The following is a 21,583-nucleotide window of genomic DNA, read 5'->3' as shown; positions in this document are numbered from 1 at the left end:
TAATAGGATATTAAGTGGAATTAACCCACTGTTCACTAATACACCCAGATAGTTTTCTCTGGTAAGTTTTGGACAGGCATTTGTCCGACCAGCCTTACTTAACTAACCTTGACCGGGGAACGCTGAATATCAGTGCTGCTTGGCCAAAGTAAAACCGTGCCCTGATAGTGTCCCCACCACCGTCTGGTTTTACCTGGGTAAATTCTGTGTAGGCAATGAGTTGCATGGACAAACTTAGCTGGGTAGCAGGAGTGGGGAAATACTCAAGTCTCAGATTCTGTCTGTCTGGCCAACTCCAAATGTTAACCAGACAAACTCTTTGAATGTCGACTTCTGTGGTTATTACATTAAGAGTTAACTCAAGAGTTAGCTTGAAAAATTTGCTGTTAGTCATTTTAGGAAAGAAAAATAGGATAACGACCTAAGGCCTGGGCTGATAATGCTAGATAAGGTCCCAGGAGCCACACCTCAAACAAAGTCTCAAATGTCCTAATCTTCCCCTGCTATTACTTCTATATAAGTGCCCAAGATTCCCTGAGTTGGGAGAAGAATGCTCTTCTAGACCCTGTGCATTGCAATTAATTGAATCCCATTGTAAAGTTGTTGCATTCAGCACTGAAGATCATTTAAGTGCAGCCAGCAGCAATAATCACGCTGGAAACTGATATGGTTTCCAGCATAACTTTTACTGATGAATGGTGTAATTGATGAAAGTTCTTTATGATTCACATGCTCCCCAATTTGATGTTACATTCTCAGTGCTTAATAGATCTGTGACTTTAGCTTCCATTAAAGCAGTTTGCTTAATAAAGCCAATTCCAATTCAGTTTGTCAGTTCTTCCCTTTACTGTGGTTTTAGGCAGTTAAGGACCTTCCCGCCCATAAGGTTGGTAAGTAGAGTGTCTACCTCTCCTCTAGTTCTTCATCCTTCTTCTCCTTACTACACATGGTATGTGACAGGCACCTGTATTACACCTCTTCTCCTGTTACCTTCTTTGAGATGAAAGTGAACCTCATCGAGGGTCCATGAAAACCTCCTTCTTCCCCAACTCCGTCCTTTTCCTTAGAGATAACTCCACAGTCATCCCTCCATGAGGCTATTGATGATCCTTTGGTCCTCTCTCAGTGAAAGGCACCCCTCCCTTGGATATGAAACCAAAAGCCTGACGAATAGGGCACTCAGTAAAAACAAAAGAAAATCCTACATACACTGGAAAAACCAAAAAATGAGATAAGGAGGGTGAAAAACTCCCCTCTCAAGAGAAAAGAGAGGTTTCCAAAACATAGTCCTTAATTGAGTAAAGGCTTTTTGTTTCTTCTCTGAACCCAGGCCTTCCTTCTTAAAAATAAACAAAACCAGGGAGCAGCCATGGACAGGCTGTCCCTGGAAGGGTCAACTCCAAATTCCTCACAGTAAAATGGTGGCTAAGCTTTATATAACAGAGTACACCATTTTCCATCTCCCTCATGGGGCGAGTTACAAATCACACTTCCTACTCTGTTCCCTCCCCATTATTGTTATTTGGGACATTCCTACTGGTAGAGATCCACTGAGATCTCTACATAAGATTTAGTGCAAAGGTTAATATTTTGACTCAACAGCCATCACAGCAAAGAGTATAAACAGCTTAGATAAAAACAAGATGAAAATATTTTATTTCATGACCTCTGGTATCTTTAGTACAAAAATGTGTATATGGTTGTGAGTACTAACTGTAAACTCCACAAATAAGAGAGCCAAGTGGCATTTCCCCTGTTACAGTTGCCTTATATGTATTTCTCTCAGTGAGGGGATCCCTCTCACAGCCCTAAATCCACAGTGACAACGGGATCACCCACACAGTGTCAGGTTTTCCAGAAGTAGGTTAAGGAAGCTAGGGCAGAAAGACGCACACACAGTCAGATACGGGTAGATTATAACTTTTATTAATAGACTTCTCAGAAAACAATGAAAACGAGGTTACAGAAAATGTTAACGTTTGGAGTCAACAATCCCTCTGTGCTGCACAGGAGATCACCATGGATTAAAACTGTACCTGCAGACTACAGAGCTCCCCATGGTTTAAATCTCAAAGTAGCTGCAGCACTCCTGACTGGGGGAGGGAGAAGAAGAGCGGAAAGGTGTTGGCATGCACGTTAGAGGTAATGTTGCTTGGGGGAGCATTTGGGAAGGAAACAAAGAAATTCAAATTCCTACCTGGATACTCGGCCAGTAGGAACGCAAACAGGACTCTTACTATTATAGGAGAAGAATGTGTGATGTCTTTTGTATTGATCTCCTCTTTTTGCAGGCTCTCAAGAGAACTTCACATTTGGATGTTATTGGCAATTTGTTTCTTTATTTGACCACCCCAAATTATTAGTGCTTAAACTTTACTGAATTTTCTATTCTCTAAGAAGATTCTATTTTCCTTTACCAATCTCTCTACCCCTCACGATAAATGTAATTACAGTTTAATCCTGTATTACTTTATGTTGAATTCAGATTAGAATGTAATGTCTTCTATGTCCCATTGAGGACAACTGAACAGGTAGATATGGAATCGTTTGTGGAGACTCCCTTGATGATGTCCATGATCTAGCAATGGCTCGATCCTGTGCTGCAGGCCTTTGGCTCTTTTGATTCTCAGCATCCTGTTACGCGTCCCGCTCGTGCCCGACCCGCTCCCAGGCCCATTTACCCATCCTCCACACCAGCCAGTCCCGGGTCGGCCTCCCTCGCCTCTTCCACCAGCTCCTCATGGCCACAGCGTTCCACAGCGGCATTCCCCAACACCTCGCCTCCCAGCTCCAGCCAGGCCTCACTGCGGGGGTCAGCGTCTTCCATGGCATCGTCCCCGTCCCTAGGTGCACATGCGCGGACTGACCGCCCTCTTAAAGGGTCAAGGGCGGGTCCTAGCTCTGCGGCGCACCCAGATTGAGTCTAGTATAAAGGGAAGTGCTTCACTTTACTTCCTTGCCTTGGCAATCGGGTCAATCACTTACTGATAGCAAGTTTCCCTTCCTGCGTATCCTGTTCCTGTCTCCCTTTCCAGCATCTCCTGTGTCTCCCGTTCCAGTGTCTCCTGCTCCTTCGTCTCTCCATCCCTCGTAGTACCCTTCGGACTGATCTCACGGTACTGAATTTTGCTTGTTCTTGACTACTCCTTGATTGCTGCCTGACCTGACCTCTACCTGGAACACAGACTACACTCGTCTGCCTCCTGGAACCTGACCTCTTGCTTGACCTGACTACATCCGGACTGACCTCTGCTACTGACCCTGCCTGGCTGATAATCCGTACCAAAACTCTGGCCTTAATTCTCGCTTTACACTCGGACACTCTATTCTGGCCTCCTGCGACCACTGGACTTCCTTGTCTGAGCACTGACCGTGCAACCTTGTTCGTGGTGGGCACTCCTCCGCACTTCCTCTCTAGGAGATCCTGCAAGGTCCATCTAAGACCAGGCGGCCCGGGTAACCAAGGCCTCAACCTGAGGGAACCCCGGGTTGCTATTGGTGAAGCTCCAGCTAGCCTCTGTCTCCTCCTGTGCTCCGCCTCCTGGTGACAGGCGCTCTCCGGGTCCGACCGGAGGGCCGTACCATTCCTGCACCAGGCCAGTGGTGCAACACATCCTCTTTACTTTCTAACACTTAAGCAACTTTTATTTTAGTTAACGCCTAACTGCACCCATCTCTGAACACGTCCTCCGAAAGGACCCTATACTCAGCACCAAAACTTTAAAGCATACTATCTAAGCAGCTGTTTTTACTGCCTATAATTAAATGGAAAATTAAACAATGTGTAATTTCCTCTGGTTATGAGGAAGGATTGCAGATTGAAAGCATCACATTTACCTACCAATTAAGTTTACTTGCAGGCCAGTCCAAATAAACAATATATTTCTACTGTCCTGAACCAGATTCACCATATCAGCCAGGGTCTATTCGCTTTATATGAGTTAATTTATTCATTATTTAACCCTAACGGGCGGATTTTAAAAGCCCTGCTCATGTAAATCCACCCGGATTTACGCGAGCAGGGCCTTGCGTGCCGGCGCACCTATTTTCCATAGGCCGCCGGCGCGCGCAGAGCCCCAGGACGCGCGTAGGTCCCAGGGTTTTTGGAAGGGGGCGTGTCGGGGGCGGGACCCGATGATGCGGCGTTTCTGGGCGGGACCGGGGCATGGTGCCGGCCCGGGGGCGTGGTCCAGGCCTTCGGACCAGCCCCTGGGTCGGAGCACGGCGCGCCAGCATGTCCGCTGGCGCGCGTAGATTTACGTCTGCTTCTCGCAGGCGTAAATCTACGGACAAAGGTAAGGGGGGAGGTTTAGATAGGGCCGGGGAGGGTGGGTTAGGTAGAGGAAGGGAGGGGAAGGTGAGGGGAGGGCGAAAGAGAGTTCCCTCTGAGGCCACTCCAATTTCGGAGCGGCCTCTGAGGGAACAGTGACAGGCTGCGTGGCTCGGCGCGCGCCAGCTGCCCAAAATCGGCAGCCTTGCGCGACGATCCAGGATTTTAGAGGCTACGCGCGTATCTTATAAAATCCAGCATACTTTTGTTAGTGCCTGGTGCGCAAACAAAATTACTCGAACGCGCTTTTTTAAAAAATCTACCCCCAAGTGTATCAAAGAAACTTTTTTCCTTTTTTGTAATTTACTCTGTCAGACAGAAATGATCTGCCCATGGATTACATGTGCTTACTCTACTCTATATAAGTGAATCCTCTCTAGAGTGCAGTACAATCACTTACTGTCCCTTAAAATGCAAGTTTGACACTTACTCTCAAAGATTTAGGAAGCTCTAAATATCCCCAATCACATTTCTCTTTTTCTGCGGCAGTTTCTGTGTTTCCCTGTTGCAGTTCGAAAGTCTTCCCCAGGTCTCCCTCATCATTCAGTTACCTGCTATTAAGGGATTACTTGATTGGCCAAAATATCTTGACTACTTAAGATCTGACTGTTAAGTGGCCTTTAACTCAAGCTTCTACAGATGAGTTAAGTAGTTTACGATCATGATGTGGGTAGGATGGTGGTGGTGGTGGGGCGAGATCATTAGGTTCCAGTCTATTTCAGGCTAAAACTGTCTCAACATCTCCTCTGCTACTGAACCTCAACATTCAAAATCTACAGCCTAAATCTACTAAAATATAGTATTAGGTGTTAAAAAATTGACAATGGAGATTTGCTTTCCATGTTAGAATATTTAATAAAATAATATAGAAAAAGTAAGGACCTTGAAAATGCATCTAGGAAGAACAATTTGAGATTAATTGCCTTAGTAAACCCACCATGTACATGTATTATTTACAAGAAGCTAGATAAAAGGAGCAGCATAAGGTATTAAAATACCTTGAGAGGGGAGCACAGCTTTTTTCAAGATAATTTGGATATTTGGTTTACTCATTAAAAGCTGAGAAAACAGCTTTAAATGTAAATAGAATATTATATGAACTTAAATCAAAGGAAAATAAAAATTCTGCAAATTCATGGGCAGAAAAAAAGTATGTGATGCAGAAATGTGAAGTAGATTTAACTGTTAGCACAAGGTCATTTTAAAGTGAATCATAAGACACAGAAACTATTTAAAACAAACAGCCTCTCGTCTTTAATTTCCATGGAGTTCCAAATTTGAATTTCAGAATCTGGCATGGCCTATAGACTTGTGGGCCAAAGGAGTTTCCAGTTAAGGTCAGACTTTGAAGGTTAGAAGCGATGTGATATTTCTTTATCTGCAAGGCTAAAGAGTGACTTACAAAACTTCAAACCGAATCTTCTGCAAATAGAGTTTTTAGCTGAATGCAAACCTCAAGTGCAGTTTTATCTTTGGAAAAGATATAGATGTATACTTAGAATTCTTGTGTCCTGATTTAAGTGATGGACAAATATGGCATTAGAAGTTAGTTTCATGTATGAAATAAGCCAGGTTGTGCCTTGGAATATTAATACACTGTTATGAACTAGTGATTTTCACGTGGACTGACAGTATATAAAACACATAAATAATACATCATTAGTTAAATTTATCCCTTTTCTAGCGCTGATGGGCAGTGGAAATTATCTGTATTATTTATAGATTCAGTTTCATGTCTCCCTCTATATTTAGACATAGGAGGTTAATAGTTGAACTGAGGATAATTAAAGGTGGACTTGAGAGAAATATATGAATTATGCAGAGTACAGCTTGGCACTCCTACTGGGCTTAATGCATAACAGGAACAGTTGACTTAAAAGCCTACGAAAATTAAAAATCATAGCCTATGCATGGTCACAGTGAGTGATGCTAAGTTTAAAACATTTTACAAAACGTAAAATAAAACCAACCCCCAAAATAATCATAGGTGTGCTGTGGACTTAGTTTCATATCTTCACTGCTTTGATTTGCCCTTCAACCACAGTGCAGGAGTAGCAGGAAGAGGAGGGGCTGTTTCCAGTTACGGGAGTCTTACCTCCAAGGCAAAGAATTTAGTAAAAAAAAAAAAAAAAAAGGTGGCTACTATTGTCCCTTACCCGTAGCGAATACTCCCGCAGCTCCGAGCCTCAACCAGCGTACCGTGGACTATTTCTTGGAATTAAAGCTAGGAAATCATTTTTAGTCAGTCAGCTTAAGCCGGTTTTAAGGTGAGTAGCCTTTTAAAATCTTTACCCGAAACTTAATTTGGAGACAAAAAGAAAAGTGGAACTGTGGAGGGGACACAGAGTGGAGGGAGCGGGGTGTGAACTCTCTCCTAAGCACACACTTCACACTTTTCCTCCTCATCCCAGCCATTCTATAAGCAATGGTGGGTGAATGATGCCTGGAAGTTAAGTACTGTGGGGGCCCTGTGGAGGGAAGGTCACTAAGGCAATGAGGAGAGAGAATGGGCCCTCTTCCTCTACCCTCCTCCCCCTCCTCTATGCCTTGGTGATCTGGTTCTCCATCCACCAGTGGTCCTCCAGCCTCAGTCTCACCCCTCAATCCCTGGTTGTTCTCAAACCTCCCTCCCCCCGATGGTCATTAATTGCCTCTTCCTGGAAAACTGTCCTCTCCACCCACTCGCCTCCTCTGAGCCAGGATCAGCTGGCTATCCTCTGCCTTGGGAGTGGAAGCAGACTGGCACGCACCACTTGCTCTCCTCAAGACAGGGTGGGGGAAGGATCTGGAATTCATCAGTACAACTGCTCTTTGCCTCCTCAGAAGAGAAAGGGGGCAGCAGCAAGTGCTCTCCTTCCTCTGCCACCCATGCGCTCCGATCCCTTTTCTTCCCCATTCCAATCGCCTTCCTCACAAATTGGCCTCCTACTCTCTCATTCATACTTCGCAGCCCTTAAATCCACTCACTGCCTCACCAGTCTCCTCTTTACACCCTCCATCATCCCCTCAGTCACTTGCCCTCTCCTCCCTTTGATCTCCTCACTCACTCTTAACACCCTAGCACTCTGCTTCATTCACTCTCACGCCTTCCCCCCCCCCCCCTTCCCATAGTGGAGTCATCAGCAGCAGAGGTGCCTGGGAAACCAGCATAGTAAACAGCAACCTGGTCAAGAAGACAACATACCCAGTAGTGGCAGATGCAGTGGGGCTGACAGGCATCTACCTTGTGTCTCTGACCTTGACCATTAGCTCTCCAAAGTCTCAATTGTACCAGTAAATTGTATAAAAAAAAAAAAATCAAGGCCATGTGGTTATCCCATCTCAAGCTAAGCAGTGCCAACACATTCTGCTGGTCTTCATCGGGGGCCTGGGGGAGGCCATACAGGATACGTACATCACCAGCTCTGCTCTGTTTCTGTGGGGGAACCAAGGCTGATTTACAGCACTGGCTCTACTCTACTGCTTCCTTGGGGCCTGGAAAAAAAGGTGGGGAAAACACACCATTCTGGAATGTTCCACCAGAGATTAAGCTCTGGGTATCAGACACTAAAACAGTTTGAATCAGCACACAATTAAAACGTGCGAGCCGTAGAGCCAGTCATGAAGGCCAGGGTTGAAGCTCTGACAGCTGGCACTATTGCACATACATTTCAGACCCTTTGCTGTGCAGTTTCTGCTTCAGTATCCCCCCCCCCCCCCCCTTCCCCTCTGGCTCCCTGTAGAACAGGAGAGGATGGGCTGAGTGAGGGGGCAGAGCACTGCTCTCTGCTTGGTTTCCTCCGGCTCACCCCCTCCTCTCCTCTGCGCTGCAGGCTGCCTGAAAAAGAAATAGCAGACCTGCGCTCCAGGCCCTTCTTGCATCTGCCCCACATTAAGCCCTGCTTATACTAACTAGAATAGAGTTGTAGCACTGTTACTCTAGCTAGGAAGCCACTTCTTGTGATCTCTCTCGCCTTCAGATTGTCTAAGTGCACAGCGGTCAATAAGAGCATGGGAGGTTCGTTAATAAAATAGCCCCTAAGGATGTTTCCACAAGAAACAGGATATGCATTCCTGTTACACAGTTTGGCTAATAGCTCATTGACGCCTTGGTGGGAGAGGGAGGAGATAGATAATGTCTGCTTCTGAGTTGCTATCAATAAAACTTTAATTTAAAATTGTAACACTAAATATTTCTTGCTATACACTTTTCTGTAAAAGGAAAATGCTACTCCCCCCCACTCTCACGGTTCAGTGGAAAACCATGAAAGGCACAGGCTGGAAAAAAAAAAAAAAAGGTCCAAGCTACCACAGGCAATGCGAGTACTTAGGGCTGCAAGTGTCTACTATTCAGGATGTGCTTATTGGTTTTCATTTTCAGGAGGCTGCTTTTTATTTAGCAACCAGCTTTATAATCATAACTTGGTTATCCTGCAAACTAAGCTAGCAGTCCTCCCACTAAGTCCATCAGGACTCGCTAGAGACATAAAGTTCCTGGATGTAATAAATGGCTGCTTCATGGACCAACAAGAGAGGGAGCTATTTTAGATTTAATTCTTAGTGGAATGCAGGATTTGGTGAGAGAGGTAACTGTGGTGGGGCCACTTGATCATGATCAGATTTAAACTAATAACTGGAAGGGGGACAATAAGTAAATCTGCAGCTCTAACACTAAACTTTCAAAAGGGAAACTTTGATAAAAGGAGGAAAATAGAAAAAAACTGAAAGGTGCAGCTGCAAAGGTTAGAAGTGTTCAACAGGCATGGACATTGTTTAAAAATACAATCCTAGAGGTGCAGTCCATATGTATTCCTCGCATTAAGAAAGGTGGAACAAAGGCAAAACGATTACTGTCATGGTTAAAAGGTGAGGTGAAAGAGGCTATTTTAGCCAAAAAAAATCCTTCAAAAATTGGAAGAAGGATCCATCTGAAGAAAATAGGATAAAACATAAGCATTGTCAAGTTAAGTGTAAAACATTGATAAGACAGGCAAAGAGAGCATTTGAAATGAAGTTGGCCAGAGGCAAAAACTCATAATAAAAATTTTAAAATATATCCGAAGCAAGAAACCTGTGAGGGAGTCTGTTGGACCATTAGATGACTGAGGGGGTTAAAGGGGCTCTTAGGGAAGATAAGGCCATTGCAGAAAGACTAAATTAATTCTTTTCTTCTGTGTTTACTAAAGGAGGATGTTGAGGAGCTACCAGTTCCAGAGATGGTTTTCAGGGGTGATGAGTCAGATGAACTGAACCAAATCACTGTGAACGTGGAAGATGTAGTAGGCCAGATTGACAAAACTAAAGAGTAGCAAATCACCTGGACCGGATGGTATGCATCCTAGGGTACTGAAGGAACTAAAAAATGAAATTTCTGATCAATTAGTTAAAATTTGTACCTGATGCCTGGAGGGTGGCCAATGTAACCCCAATATTTAAAAAGGGCTCCGGGGCAATCTGAGTAACTATAGGCCAGTGAGCCTGACTTCAGTGCCGGAAATAAATAGTAGAAACTATTCAAGATCAAAATCATAGCGCATATAGAAAGACATGGTTTAATGGATTTACCCAAGGGAAGTCTTGCCTAACAAATCTGCTTTATTTTTTTGAAGGGGTTAATAAACATGTGGATAAGGGTGAACCAGTAGATGTAGTGTATTTGGATATTCAGAAGGCATTTGACAAAGTCCCTCATGAGAGGCTTCTAAGAAAACTAAAAAGTCATGGGATAGGAGGCAATGTCCTTTGTAATCCACAAAACTGGTTAAAAGACAGGAAACAGAGAGTAGGATTAAATGGTCAATTTTCTCAGTGGAAAAGGGTAAACAGTGGAGTGCCTCAGGGATCTGTACTTGGACCGGTGCTTTTCAATATATATATATATATATATATAAATGATCTGGAAAGGAATACGATGAGTGAGGTTATCAAATTTGAGGATGATAAAAAATGATTCAGAGTAGTTAAATCACAAGCAGATTGTGATACATTACAGGAGGACCTTGCAAGACTGGAAGACTGGGCATCCAAAGGGTAGATGAAATTTAATGTGGACAAGTGCAAGGTGTTGCATATAGGGAAAAATAACCTTTGCTGTAGTTACATGATGTTAGGTTCCATATTAGGAGCTACCACCCAGGAAAAAGATCTAGGCATCATAGTGGATAATACTTTAAAATCATCAGTTCAGTGTGCTGCAGCAGTCAAAAAAGCAAACAGAATGTTAGGAATTATTAGGAAGGGAATGGTTAATAGAACGGAAAATGTTATAATGCCTCTGTATTACTCCATGGTGAGACTGCACCTTGAATATTGTATACAGTTCTGGTCACCGCATCTCAAAAAAAGATATAGTTGTGATGGAGAAGGTACAGAGAAGAGCAATCAAAATGATAGGGGAATTGTTCCATCCCCTCTATGAGGAAAAACTGAAGAGGTTAGGGCTGTTCAGCTTGGAGAAGAAAGGGCTGAGGGGGATATGATACAGGTCTTTAACAAATAGATATGAATCTGTTATTTACACTTTCAAATAATAGCAGGACTAGGGGGGGCACTCCATGAAGTTAGCAAGTAGCACATTTAAGACTAATTGGAGAAAATTATTTCATTCAACACACAATTAAGCTCTGGAATTTGTTGCCAGGGGATGTGGTTAGTGTAGCTGGGTTCAAAAAAAGGTTTGGATAAGTTCTTTGAGAAGTCCATTAACTGCTATCAATCAAGTTTACTTAGGGAATAGCCACTGCTATTAATTGCATCAGTAGCATGGGATCTTTTTAGTGTTTGGATAATTGCCAGGTTCTTGTGGCCTGGTTTGGCCTCTGTTGGAAACAGGATGCTGGGCTTGATGGTCTGACCCAGCATGGCAATTTCTTACGTAAACAAGGCTCATAATGCATTCAGATGCAAGGGAAGAGGAGGGTTAGCAGAAGAGAGAACACAGCTGTCATTCAGACACATGCACTGACATTAGTGGTAGAAGGCAGATTATCCAACTTTGGCAGATGCACCCCCCAGCCACCAGATGTCACAGACCCTGTAATTTAACAGTCTAGTAAGGAGCCATCGATACCCCTCAGTCCCTCCCACCTTGGAGAGTCTGGATTGGATGCCTGAATACTATTTAGCCCAGCCATTTCCATACACTTGGGGGTTCAGTTTGAGGAAGCAAAGTAAGAGTAAAGATGTTTAAGTTTTACACACTGATGAGCCTCCCAGCTTCACCCAAAAGGAGTTTTTTTTTTTTTTTGTTTTGTTTTTTTTTTAGACGTGACATCTCACCGTGCACTCCCTGCCAGAGGGTCTTTCTCCTTCTAGTTTACAGAGAGGAAGAGAGATTTGTAAGCCTGATACCCTTTAAGGGCAAAAGGGCTCTCAGAGGACCAAAGACCTGTGAGCCCACAAGCACCAGTGATGGATCCCGCTGCGAGGGACAGTGAGAGCAGAAGACGTATCCAGTTGAACTGTTAAAGCATTTTTTTTTTTTTTTTTTACACTTTAGCAGAGTGGGCACTTTTTGTTCCCCCTTCCCCACTGGGATTGCAGAGCTAAGAACTAGCCTGATCCCACTTATTTTTCCCCAAGGGAAGTCCCTCAAATAACCATGAATAGAGGATGAAAAAAAAATCACTAAGGAAGAACAAGAGGAGACTCCACTCGGCTCTCCACAAACATCAAGGAACCAGGAGGGGCTGCATGTCCGAACAGAAGATGACCAAAAGTAGGATTTTTGCAGTAAAGTTGGGGACTTTTCCATTAGGATTCCCTCACAGATGCTGTGTGCATTAAGAGTCACCCTGGGGCTACCCAGATACAAAACAAAACCAAAAAAAAAAATAAAATAAAAACCCCGAACACCTACCTAGAACCACACATGCACCAACATTCAGATGTAATTTTGATATTAGGAATGGATAGACTATCAGTAAACTTTTATCATAAATTAACATCCAGACCTAGTCCTGTCTGAATTCTTACAGCCTCTCATCCCATGAGAAGCACCCACAGTTCATGCACACAGAGCGCCCCCCCCCCCCCCCCGAGATAAAGAGTCAATCATGGGAATTAAGTGCCCTTGGGACTAACCCTTCCAAAAATGGGTCACACAACTCAAGTGAGCGAGCCTTGGAATATATACGGCTCCTGTAATCCCTGCTCACTTACACCAAGGACAGCACGGCATATTGGAACTAGTCACGCAAGAAGACTGCTACCAGTCTTGCTCACGTTGTGTGAAAGTAGTTTAACAGCTGGTGTTGAATGCACCGTACCTGCTCCACCCAAACTGCTCGCGTGCCGAGACCTGCTAAGCCTACAGCTATTTTATTTAAAAAACATCTTACCTGCCCCTTTCTATGTTCACGGTGGGGTACAACACAACATTCAAAATAAATTAACTAACATCAAATAAGAAATAAAATACAAGACAAAAGTCAGATAGCAAAATATCATAATAAAAAGGACAAAATAAGATCAACCTTCAAAGGCTTGTATAAAGACATGGGTCTTTAGGACTTTTGAAAAAAAAAAAAAGTCGGGTTCCTTCAAATTACAAATTTCCTTAGGGAGTCCAGAAGGTAGGACTTGCTACTGAGAAGGCACGCTCTCTGGTTTTGTCTAAATGATCTTAGAAGGAATATCCAAAAGCTTCTGGTTAGATGAGCACAGTGCTCTAGCAGGCGTGGGAATTCTCAGTATGGCATTAATCCACGGGGAGTCCAAATTTGTGATGAGAGAGTGTACAATAGTGGCTAATTTGTATTGTATGCGGAAAGTGATTGGCTGCCAATCAAGTAATTGCAAAATGGGAGTTGTGTGTTCATGAACCAGGGTGTTAGTTTATAGACTAGCAGCAGATGTACAGCATAAATCAGGAGACCTAAGAATGAAGAATTACAGTTGTCTATTCCTGAAAAGAGAAGACGTGCTTGTAAGACAGCTATGAACACCAGTATATGTTTAAGACTAGGTTGTGCGTGCAATGCAGACGGCTTAAAATGTCAAGAATTCATCCTCCTCGTTTATTTATGTCTCACTTTTCCAGCTGGAGAGTTCAAAGCATGTTACAGTGAAATATGGGCATTGCAATTCAGTCAGTATATATTAGAATACCTATTGCACACATTGTATTATAAAAATAGTATAAATAGAAACCAATTTAGATGCAAGACAATCTGAGTTTAGAATTGTTAGGTTAGAAATCAGTTTGGAGTCCTTGGGAAACAGGGAGACCAAGGGTAGGGAATTCAGGGCCTGGCTATGGGATTTTCCTTTCAAACAGTAGTCCAGTAAATAAGAACACCGCCCCCCCCCCTTAAACATACAAAACAAAAAGTTTATATATCATTTTTTTTTTTTATTTAACAGAAGACAAAACATGAAGCTGCAACAAAATACATCATTCTGTGAATACACAAGCTAAGCCACCTCTCCTCCAAACCAAGGAATGTTAACCACAGCTCCCCAAATCCTTTGGCAGTTCCTCACCAAGCTGTTTCCACCTCAAAATCATTTCTCATCTCTTGCTCCAGGAATGAGCATGTAAGCAGGTGGTGGGCACATGGTCAGGGCAGGCTTAGAAGCTGGTGTAGCAGGGAACAGAGCGGGTGTGCTTCTCCTCAGCTTTCCAAAGCTCTTGGTGTATTGGGAGGATTCAATTTTAAAAGACATTAAAAAAAAAAATTTAAAAAACCCCAAAAAACACAAATGCCAATGGCTTGATTGTATTCACAGCCGTAATAAAAATGATTTGGAGGGGAAAAAAAAAAAAAAAGCACAGCACAAGTGGTGGTCACATCTGTCCCCTATGACTTCTGACATGCTGCCTTCTCCTGCTCGATTGCTGGGGTGGGGGGGACAAAAAAAAATTAAAGAATTTGTTACTCCACAAGATATGCCCATTACAAGCATTTTACACAAGGAACTAAAAATGTGCAAAGCAGCAAAAACTAGCTTGTCACAGCATATTGGAAACTAGAATAGCACTTTGTGAAAACAAAATTGTTACTTGCAACCATGAAACAGTTATGAAAATGAGATCGCCTGTAGATGTTACCCCACATTCTGCTTGACCTGCTCTCAACCTCTGTATTCCACTGCCTCCTTTCTACTTCCAACAGCAAGCAAAAGGTTACATTCACTAAGCTTTCACCCTTCCCCCCCCAAACATAGCCATGCACAAGCGTTAGGGGAGTCAGGCTCAAATGCCGAGCATTCAGTTTTTCTAAAAATAAAAAAATAAGATTGGTTTGTAAGAAAAAAGCGCCTTAGAAGAATAAGCTTGCTAGCCAACTTTGTAATCTCTAATAGCTATATTTTCTGCTGGCTTGTTTATATAAACACAAGAATGGCAAATTCTCATTTGCCAAGTTCTTTGTAAATGAGATCAGAAGGGAAAAAAAAATTCTATCAACTTGTTTCAACAGCCATAATTGGAAGATTTAGCCACACAAAAAATGAAAGTTAGATTCCCAAATATGGAAAAGTATTTGCATTTCTTTAAATAAAAAAACGCATCATCTTTACAGAAAGAGTTGCTTTTGTAAAATGTAAAGAGTTCTATTTGGCTGTAGGTTCTTTTATCTGGAAGAGATCTGGAAGCTAATTTAGAGGCACCACTACAGCCCCATTTGAAGACTAGATTATAAAAAAATTCAGTCATCTGAACGGATTTGAGCTAGTAAAAAAAAAAAAAAGGAGTGGTGCTAGAAGAGTTATGAATTGCTCTTCAGCTGCAGTATGCTATGGCGACACCGCATATCTGCAATCACACCACTCCGAATACAATCTTCACATTGGGTAACCCAAGCACTACAAACAATCAAGGGCTGGCGGGGGAAAGACATGCCACTCGTCCAAACTCACAACACTGTGGCTTGGATGCTGCAGAGGGCTCCACCTTTGCAATCAGAGGCAGGACCCCATGAGCAGAATTCTGTGGCAAAATCTGCTTATATTTGCTAATTTAAGTGTCTGTTTTATAAAGATAGCCATTTTCTGACATTTCTGTGACCAGTTAATTCAATTTGATTCTTTAAGAAGGAAAGTGATCTGGGAACAGAAAGAAGGAAAGGGGGAACTCTTAGGCAGGAGGAGGAGTAGAGAGAAGAGGTAGGAAAGGAATAAGGGATGATAAGCAAAAGGAAAGCGCAGGGGAGGATTGGAAGGAAGAATCAGGAATGGGGAGATAGAAGGAAGGGATGGAGGAATTGGGAAGAAGAGAAAAAGAACTAGGGATTGGGTGGAAGAGGAGGCAGAGGGAAGATTGGAATGAGGGCAAGAGAAGCAAGGAAGCCACAGCTCCTGCAATTACATCCCCATCCCTTCCATTCCCCCATGCCCCCCCTCCAATCTCCTCACTCCACTTGCACCCACAGTGATCCCCTTTATAACAATCCATCCCTTGTCCACTCCCCCCCCCCCCCCTCACCGTGGCTCGTTCACCCCTCACACTCACTTCCCTTTGCTCCTTGTGCTCCCCCCCTCCCCCTCCTATTTGGTATTAGGAGGACAGCAGGCTTGCTTGCATGCTTGGGTGTGTCCTCCCCACCTCCTCCTCCTCCACCATTGGCTCTAAGTTGTGCTTTGAACCACATGGTTCAAAGATCCCGCAGCAGACGAATGCTGCCACCACCCTCCTATTTCCAGATAAGGGAGGGAGCCCAGCAGAGAAGCAGTGTGCTGTCTCACGGCCACCAATATGATTTTCTTCAGATCCTGGTCTCCTACTGCAATTTGGGCAGGACTGACCAGTGGTCAAGGGACAAATTTTATGGCCCTTACCACGGCTGCAGAAGCCCTACCCATGATCAGTGTGCTATGTCCTTACTACCCTAGCTACTGCGAGTATGAGACTTGGCGGGTTCTGGAAATGGTCAAGTTCCATTTTAAGAAAAAAAGAGAACACTTGCCACGGTAGGTTGTAGCATTGATGCAATACAGCGACACTTATTTGTGCTACAACAAAAGAAGTTACATGTCCCTTATCCAAAGACACACAGCCAGATGTGATTGCATTTAGACTGAGCTGCATCACCCCCCTCCCCCCCACTCTAGGGATGTGCATTGATTTTGAAGCAATTAAAAAAAAAACAAAAAACCAAACAGTGGTCATGTTTCAAAATAAAACACAAGTTTTATTTTCTGTGTGTACACAAAAATGATCCCCCCTCCCCTCCAAAAAAATTATTTGCACTCTTACCCCACTCATGTCAGCAGGAAACCCAGAGATTGCCAGCAACATAACCACAGCCTCCAATGTCACACTGAAACTAGAGTCTCCCATGAAGAGACCACAACCTCCCTTTATACAGCCACTCACACACTTACTGTCTTTCGAAGGCAGGGTATTCTTCTCCTCTGTACTGGTCTTTTTCAACCTCTTCTTGTCAAATTTCTCAACTTCAGACAGATCAGGCTTTGGGTCAGACATTGTGGCTAAAAAAAAAAAAAGAAAAAAAAGTATGAAGACCACGTTATATAGAATCTGCACTATAAATACAAAAAGCTTTCCCAGAAGAACACAGCATTATAAGCAGGTCTGAAAACAGGTAGTTTAACCACAGTCAGAGACAGATACCAGCCAGCTACAGACTGCCTTAGGTTCTGAAGCCAGATGTTCTCAGGATGCATTGTAAACTGTACTCTGCGCTTCCCAGTACTGCATTACATGAGTCACCATCTTCCCCACACCCTAGATCTTTAAAAACAAGGACAATGGTATGATCTTCATAAACCAGGCCTTCCTCCCCATTACATTCACTGAATCCAAAATGTTATAGGGGAGAGGGGGAGGAATTTCCCCACTTCCTCTAGGGCTGTACAAAAGGATGGGGGGGGGGGGGGCGGATGCCACTCCCAGGTTACAGCTGGAGCCCAGATACAGAGCGGGGACCTGTGATGTCCCAAGCTAGTTGGTGGGCTGCAGAACTGGTCCTCTTCGCCAGCAGGAGCAAGGAACATTCTGCTGTTCCAGCACAGAGCAGGACGTGGATGTTACTCCCCACCCTACAGAGTCACTGGCAGCATGAAGAGACAGAATTTGTTCCAGGGCAGGGTTGCTGCAGAAGGGATTCACCCCTTTCAGTAGGGCCCATCAAGGGGACCTTATGGGGAGTTTTGCTGCCCATGCTTTAATGGGTTATGTGTTTTTTTGAGACTTTGATTTTATGAAGGGGGGGGGGGAGTGTCAGTTAATTGAATGATTCATGAGGAAACTATTGCCCAGTCCCTCAGTAGGAGTGACTGCATATACATTTTATATATTTATAAGATATGAAGGATGTATGCATGCAATAAGGCATTTCATATATGATATTATGTTTTTGGATTATGTATAAGGCTGGGAGGGCACAGTCCACCCTGCTGCCATTAACATGGTGATGGGGTAGGCTTGCTTCTCCTGACCCCTGTACACATGCTAAGCACACAGGTGGTTGCAGTGGAAGCCACAGCAACTGCAGCAGCAAAACACTCTAGGGCCAATGCAATATCGTGTGCATCCAAACGCGGACTTTTTTTTTTTTTTTTTTTTTTAATGCGTGTACATCCACCTCTTCTGGGCGCTCCACACAATATGCAAATGAGCTGCCGTGCTAAAAGGGATGCGCCATGGGTAATTTGTGCCTCCCTAGCTCTCTGCATCAGGCGCCCAGGAGAAGTGACTGCACATCTACAACAGCCTGGCCAGAGCTCCCTCCCCACCCCACCCCCAACAGGGCTGTTCGATTGGTCTTTTCCACTGACAGGTGGAAGTGAAAGGACCAATCCCCTTTCAGGACAGCCTTCTGAAAGGAGATTGGTCCTTTGTCACATGTCAGTGAAAGGTCCAAGCAGTAGCAAGCGAGGCAGTGAATAAATTAAGTGCCCTGGTTGTGTGCAGGTTACCAAAATGGAAGCTCAAATTACGAGCATCCGTTTTATCCTGCAGCAGCTAATTTACAGTCACAATATGCACGCACATTATAATGGTACAGGAGGGTGTATATTGTGCATCCCAAATTTTTTTTTTTACATCAAGACTTTTTTGCATGGTGCTGCTTTCTGTGGTTCTTCCTACTTGGTATCACAACCCTAGTAGGTAGGAGGAACTGCATAAAAATTTAATTTTTGTATAAGTTGAGCCCTTGAGACGCAGGAAGACTTTACACCTGTTCTGGGTGCACAGGGATTTTTTGTATTGCATAGATATAGCCTCATGTACATGGAATTTACACGTGATGAGTGCTATTAGCTACGTACGAGTTTAGACACACTGATCCCCCCCTTATTGCATCAGGGGTTATGGACTCACGTCCAAGCGGTCGTTAACACCTGTGCACTAGGCTCAGCGCATGATATTGCATCAGCCCCTTTGTGTTTTGAATTGGGTCAGGTGCCCTGATTGGTTGTGCCCAGAAGGGGGCGGGGGGGTGGAGAGCAGGGTAATTTGAGTGCGTTCTGAGGGCAGCTATTGCTCACGTCAGGTTTCTGAGCTCGAGGCATCCTAGGATGGCTTTATCTCCCCCTCCCTGATTATCGGTTGTTAATCTTTATTTCTTGGTTATGATTATGGCACAATGGGGCTGACAAACCCGATCCTAAGTTTGGGTGATTGTACAAATGCAAAGTTAGGACCAGGATGGTTAACATGGGGGAGTGCCTTGTGTAGCTTGGGGGGGGGGGCTGACATTTAATGTGGTCACTGTACAAGGTGTGGGTCCTCTCCTGCTGGGCCGTGGTGAGAACCAGTATGTGGCAGTGTGCTGCTGGGGGGGCAGGCAGGGGCATTTGGATAAGGAGGTTGAGGGAGGCTATGTGTTAAGAAGTTTGGCTTGGGTTATGTATTAATGCCAACTGCGGCCTTAGTAAACCTAATTTTGGTGTGCAGAGATTTTTTTTTGGGGGGGGGGGGGGGGAAGAAGAGGGAGGAAGCCTTGGAAGTCCCGCTTTACCCCTGTTGTATTTTCTTATAATATTTTAAACAGCATTGAGTTTTTGAATGACCAGGAATGCAGTATGAGCTCAAATTCAAAACATCATCTCTGTACTTCATATTTTTATATCCAAGTTTCAGCATTACATTAGGCACTTAGGGGTAGATTTTAAGAGAAGCGCGATCAGCCTACTTTTGCTTGCGCATCAGACTCAAGCAAAAGTACGCTGGATTTTAGTAGATACGCGCGGAGCCGCGCGTATCCACTAAAATCCTGGATCGGCGCGCGCAAGGCTATCGATTTTGTATAGCCTGCGCGCGCCGAGCCGCGCTGCCTCCCCCCGTTCCCTCCGAGGCCGCTCCGAAATCTGAGCGGCCTCGGAGGGAACTTTCCTTTGCCCTCCCCTCACCTTACCCTCCCTTACCCACCCACCCGGCCCATTCTACACCCCCCCTTACCTTTGTCGGGGGATTTAAGCCTCCCGGAGGGAGACTTAAATCCCCGTGCGCCAGCGGGCCTGCTGCGCGCCGGGCCGCGACCGGGGGGCGGGTACGGAGGGCGCGGCCACGCCCCTGGGCCGTAGCCACGCCCCGTACCCGCCCCCAAAAGGCTGCCGACACGCCCCCGAAACGCCGCGACGACCGGGCCCGCCCCCCAACACGCCCCCCTCCGAAAACCCCGGGACGTACGCGAGTCTCGGGGTCTGCGCGCGCCGGTAGGCCTATGTAAAATAGGCCTACCGGCGAGCAGGGCTCTGAAAATCTACCCCTTACCCTAGAAGGTGCATATATGGATATGATACACCTGTGGTCTCACCTGATAGACCTTACTTCTATTATAATCTGGTTTATTAATGTTATATCAACATGAAGTTAGCTGTAGATGACGTGAGGCACAGGGCTAATTTCCTTTAAAAAAAAAAATCAGGTTCACAATGCTGGAGATGGAGCGGGGCTACACAACTGTGACTCACCAATAAGCTGAATTATGTAAACATGCCATAAAAATATTATTCCTTACTTGGGAAAGGCCAGCACTTGTAAGGTATCTTACCATTTTTGTGCAGGCAGCTTTAATCCCAGGTCAGATTGCCTGCCCCCCCCCCCCCCCCCCCCCCCCACACTTTTTTTTTTTTTTAATTAAGTGTGCTTTTCCCTAGTCCCCATTCTTCCTGACAGTCATACTCTCCTCGCTAAACCCTCTACTGAAGTTTAGATTTATGGGAATCATCAAGGAACTCAACACCAGCACGCTCAGCTCTTTTTATTGATCCATGCACGAGATGACTAAAAGATTTGCATTTGATGGGTTTGCTACATTAAAGTAATCAAATTATGAATGCTTGCAAGATGCGCAAGCAGTCAGGAGCTCGGGCTAACAGCACTGCAGCTTGGAGCTTCTCAAATCTGCAAGTGGGCTAATAGTGTGTTTTTATATATTACCATGCATTCGATATATGCAAGTGCATTTTTCACTAACACACACTTTCTTTCTAACATACCCGCCACCCTCCAGGAGTGAGATTTTTTAAGGTTGCACCTCCATGTTCTCAGGGCATAGGTAGTATCTCCGCCCACAAGCAAGGCGACCAGAACAAGAACTCTTAGCTATTGTTTTTGAGCAGAAAGGTATATTCACTGTAAGACAACGATGACTCCCACTTAGCTGCAACCACCATTATGAAATCTAACAAGTGGAGCAGTAAATAAGTATTTAGACATTTTATATAAATGTTGTTCCATGTAAGAGATCACAACGGTTTACAAGAGTAACAAATGGTTATAATTCAACACGTCCTAACAGGTTACGGAGGTAGTTTTCATAAATATGTATGAGGGGCACACATCACAGCGGACACTTTAAAATGTCAGTGGATAAGATTGCACATTTAGTGGATAGAGGAAAGGGTGTGGCTGTAATTAAGTTAAATAGGGCCTAACAAGAATCCAGCTTCCCACCAGGTAGGAGCACTTTCAAAAGTAGTGTGACATTTGAGAGAGACATGCTTGGCTGAAGTGGAAAGGGCCAGCTAATTTAAGAGTGCAGCAGCAGCGCCAGACAATGGCTTGCCCAACACTGAGATGTAGGAAACTAAGGGAGCCATCAACACTGGTATACATCAGTGTCACTGCACAGCCACTCTTGTGAGTACCACCAGCCTGTGCAACTTAATTCTTTGAGGAACTTTTGCACAATCTTACATAAAAGGCCTCAGCCCCTTTAAAACTATGTAAACTATCAGGACTTGAGAGGACTTCTATTTCATTGGGTTTAAGCTTTATACACTAGAGTCTGTGCGCCTCCCTGAACCTCACCTGCATGCAACACTATTTTACAACCATGGGTGGTTCCCACTTACCATAGA

The 21,583-nt window shown here is 44.4% G+C and overlaps 1 protein-coding gene across 2 annotated transcripts in view; it reads right to left on the bottom strand.

The window, feature by feature from the left end:
• Positions 1–13,640: 13,640 nt before the first annotated feature.
• The window catches only part of TMSB15B (thymosin beta 15B), a 43,094-nt gene continuing 35,151 nt past the window's right edge, over positions 13,641–21,583 (bottom strand). For both annotated transcript variants that reach the window (XM_029607365.1, XM_029607364.1), the window contains exons 2-3: positions 16,634–16,741; positions 13,641–14,147 (exon numbers count right to left, since the gene is read on the bottom strand). In XM_029607365.1, coding sequence (XP_029463225.1) covers positions 14,110–14,147; positions 16,634–16,736 — 141 coding nt within the window. In that variant the 5' untranslated portion in view covers positions 16,737–16,741 and the 3' untranslated portion in view covers positions 13,641–14,109. The remainder of the gene's footprint in view (positions 14,148–16,633; positions 16,742–21,583) is intronic.

The sequence above is a fragment of the Rhinatrema bivittatum genome, chromosome 6, assembly GCF_901001135.1.
Source record: "Rhinatrema bivittatum chromosome 6, aRhiBiv1.1, whole genome shotgun sequence".
Classification (NCBI taxonomy): domain Eukaryota; kingdom Metazoa; phylum Chordata; class Amphibia; order Gymnophiona; family Rhinatrematidae; genus Rhinatrema; species Rhinatrema bivittatum.
Note: the sequence above shows the minus strand (reverse complement) of the source record. Positions and strands in the feature narration are given on the sequence as shown.